General features: G+C 38.1%; 1 protein-coding gene across 1 annotated transcript; it reads left to right on the top strand.

The window, feature by feature from the left end:
- LOC119995912 lies at nucleotides 1-3,577 on the top strand. The gene is made up of 9 exons (XM_038842386.1): nucleotides 1-257; nucleotides 585-781; nucleotides 1,354-1,535; nucleotides 1,620-1,904; nucleotides 1,997-2,055; nucleotides 2,167-2,203; nucleotides 2,314-2,385; nucleotides 2,481-2,805; nucleotides 2,943-3,577. The coding sequence occupies exons 1-9, from the start codon at nucleotides 125-127 to the stop codon at nucleotides 3,318-3,320; spliced, it is 1,668 nt and encodes a 555-aa protein (XP_038698314.1). The 5' UTR covers nucleotides 1-124; the 3' UTR covers nucleotides 3,321-3,577.
- The last annotated feature ends 349 nt before the right edge of the window (nucleotides 3,578-3,926 follow it).

A 3,926-nucleotide genomic window follows, 5' to 3' on the forward strand; every position in this document is an offset into this window, starting at 1 on the left:
CCCACTTCTAACTTTCTCCTCTTCCAACGTCTCTCTCTCATACTTCGTCACTCTTTCTCACAAAGAATTCGCACAACAAAGCAAACCCACAGTGAAGAAGCAGACTCTTTTTTTTTTCGGTGCGATGTTATGTTACAGATCACTGTCATTTTCACTTGTGTTCACCTTCCTCTTCTTCTCATCTTCAAGTTACTTTCCCTCCACACATGGAGCTCTTCACTTTCACCCCCTCTCACCACTACCCAGTTCAGGTTCAGGTATTTGAACTAATCTTTCATGCCGTTTTTCACATTTGGGTTTTTCTAGTGCCTAGTTTGGTTTCAAAGAAAATGTAGTAAAAAGCAAAAAGAAATGATGTTGCATTATAGAGACCCTCATTTCCTTCACTCTGCTTAGCTTGATTTTTTTTTCTCCTTTTTGAGACCTAAACATAACCGTAATGTTGTTTCACAACTTTATGGTCTTTAATCCTTCACTTAACAAACAGAGTCTCAATTACTTTTTGTCTTGTTCGCTACATTGTTAGTATCCTTCTAAAAAGAAAGAAATGATGACTGGCATTTAATATTGTGTTCTATTTTCAGGAAGTGAAAATGGGGTTAAGTTTGTGGTGGATTTTCCTTGGGAGGCAAGAAGGTCTGTTGTGGAAGGACCAATTGGTGAGCCTGTTGAAGGCTCAACACTTGTTTTAGCTCCAAAGAGAACTTACAGAAAAGACCCTCTTGATGGGTTCAAAAGATACACTCAAGGATGGAATATCAGCAACCACCACTACTGGGCTGTAAGTTTGTTCTAACCCTTGTTAGTTATTTAAGCCATAATTTTGTTTCGCATTGCTGTATATCTTTGTTGTACTGTTGTTGATCACAATTGTAACTAGTTATGGTGCTTAGGAAACTTGGCAATGGAGGTTATTTTTGTTTTGAAATCATGTAAAGCTAAAATTCTTCTCAAAATTGTAAAGAAATAGCAGTATAATTATGGGCTAGTAGGATACGCAATTTGTTGTTTAGTGATAGGTCATCCAAACAGGAATGTACTTACATCTCTAGCAAATCTCCATGTTACTTATGGGTTTCCGATTTCTATGTGCAACATGCAAAAGATAGTATTTAGATGGTAAGATGTTGTATCTCCTTCAATAGAAAATCATGTACTTACTGAATCCCTGTTCATTATCTGATTTTACAGTTACTGTATGAAGAATTCACGCCTTGAATATCTCACATGCTACTTATATTGAGTTATTAGCATTTCTAGTGTGTTTGATTTAATGTGTAATAAGCTTAAGAGACTTTAATATTGATTTTCTTCGTAAATTTTCACCTCAGCTTTTTGTTTGCTTGAATGCAGTCTGTGGGCTTTACTGCAGCTCCCTTATTCTTCATTGCAGCACTCTGGTTCCTTGGCTTTGGGTTGTGTGTACTGCTCGTTTGTATCTGTCACTTTTGCTGTCAAAGGCGACCTTCTGGCTATTCTAAAACAGCTTATACTCTCTCTCTCATTTTCCTCATAATCTTCACCATTGCTGCAATGTACCTCTCTCTCACTTGGTCGTATGACGGATTTGTTTTGTATTATTGTTCTTGATAATGAAGGGTTTTACTTTGTGATTGCAGCCTTGGCTGTGCTGTTCTATATGCTGGACAGGGGAAGTTTCATAGGAGCACGAAGAAAGCATTGGAGTATGTCGTAAATCAAGCAGATACCACCGTGGAGAAACTGAAAGATGTCTCAGATCATCTTGCTTCAGCCAAGCAGATTGGAGTTGATAAAGTATTTTTACCTTCAAATGTCCAAACTGATATTGATCTGATTGAAACAAGAATTGATTCTTCTGCTAGCTCTCTTACTGTTCGGACAAAGGAGAACTCAGATGACATTAAAGATCTCTTGGATTCAGTGTAAACAAAAGGATTCCAAGACTTCATTTATCTGTTTCATTGATTTTTAGAGTTACTGGCATCCGACAATGAATGTGGTAACGTTCTTGCAGGAGGTTGGCTTTAATCACAATTGCTGCCATTATGCTTGTACTGACGTTTCTTGGATTCTGTAAGCCCCTGTATTTTCCATTGGATATAGAATTCTTCAATACTCTTATAAGTTTCTAAAGTTATGCCATGGCATGTTCATTGATTGAAGTTATGTGATTTTCTGCCCCAGTGTTTTCAGTTTTTGGCATGCAACTTCTGGTGTACATGTAAGACAATGATACGCTATATGACTTTTACGTTGCTTCGTACCTTTTGCAAGTCATGTGCATTGAATGTCACCTTTCTCTAGTGATATTCTCTTGTAAATTTGTTGCAGCCTGGTTGTCTTAGGGTGGCTCCTTGTTGCTGGCACCTTCATTTTGGCTGGCATATTCCTTCTTCTTCATAAGTAAGTTGTGTGTTAGTGTATTATTAATGGAATGGTGAATGATAATCGTTGTTGACTGATTAACGTGTGTAATTGTTCTTCTTTGAACATTGTAGTGTTGCTGGAGATACATGTGTTGCAATGGATCACTGGATCCATAACCCAACAGCTCATACTGCATTGGATGATATACTGCCATGTGCCGACTCTGCAACTGCCCAAGACACCTTGACAAAGAGCAAGGAAGTCACCTCTCAACTTGTTGAAGTGATTAACCAAGTCATCACCAATGTCTCTAACATTAACTTCTCCCCTAATTTTCCAACAATGTACTTCAATCAGTCTGGTCCATTGGTACCAATCCTTTGCAATCCATTCTACTCTGATTTGACAGATAGACCTTGCTCTCCTGGTGAAATCGACTTCAATAACGCAACTCAGGTAAATAAACTCATCAATAGTAAGGATTGGACACTGTTGTTGCACATACATTATTGTAATTTTTTTTGTTTAAATACCTTTTGGATGAGCAGTTTTGTGAAGAAAAACATGGTGGTTTTCTCCTGTTATTGTTGTAGGTTTGGAGAAGCTATGTGTGTCAGGTTTCTCCAAATGGGATCTGCACAACAACAGGACGCATTACTCCGGCTTTCTTCGACCAAATAACAGCAGTGGTAGATGTCATAAATGGACTATATAACTATGCTCCTTTCCTGGTAGAGCTACAAGACTGTACATATGTGAGGGAAACTTTCATTGGCATATACAAAGATCACTGTCCGGGGCTTCAGCAGTATAGTAGATGGATCTACATTGGTCTTGTAATGGTTTCTACAGCAGTTATGCTCTCTATAATCTTCTGGGTTATTTATGGTAGGGAGAGGCGTCACCGCATCCATAAAGACGAGCTTGTAGCTAATTATATTCGAGGTTCGGAAAGGAACAAGGATCGTTAGCAGAAACAACTCCAGATTACTTCATATGGTGGCATTTGTTGGGGTTGGTTTTTGGGTTTTGTATGTATTCATGCAACTTGACTTGCCGCATTTATCTATCCTTTCATATTTGGATTCATTTCCTTCTTACAACCAGGACAATGTGTAATAACTTGAAGAGAAGTGTTGTGGTTCAGCGTTTCTATAATTGTGGCTAAACCTAGTCACTTTGTACAAATCTTTCCATTTGTTGTTCAAGTAATAGGGACATTATAGTGGATGTTGTCGTCAGTTGAAAGGAGACATTATTCATAAACGTCTTGGAGAGGACAGGTCACGGGAGCCAAAAACGAGTTCATAACCGCGTTTTTTTGAGTTTCACTAGCAACTTCCAACCTGGCTGCGCACTTTGAAAGATCCTCCAAAGTTAGTGGTTAATGTGAGTGTATGGGTCCCTATATCCATTTTCCAACTAATTCTTACAACCCAAAAATGTTTGAAAAGATGTACAAAACTATGTTGTTACTGCAATCTTTTTGTCTCACCCGTATCAATAATCGGTGGGTCTGTTCGATGTGATTGTTTTACATGAATTTTCTGTTTTCATTTTTTTTTTTTCATTTTTCG

This window comes from Tripterygium wilfordii, chromosome 4 (assembly GCF_013401445.1).
Source record: "Tripterygium wilfordii isolate XIE 37 chromosome 4, ASM1340144v1, whole genome shotgun sequence".
Classification (NCBI taxonomy): domain Eukaryota; kingdom Viridiplantae; phylum Streptophyta; class Magnoliopsida; order Celastrales; family Celastraceae; genus Tripterygium; species Tripterygium wilfordii.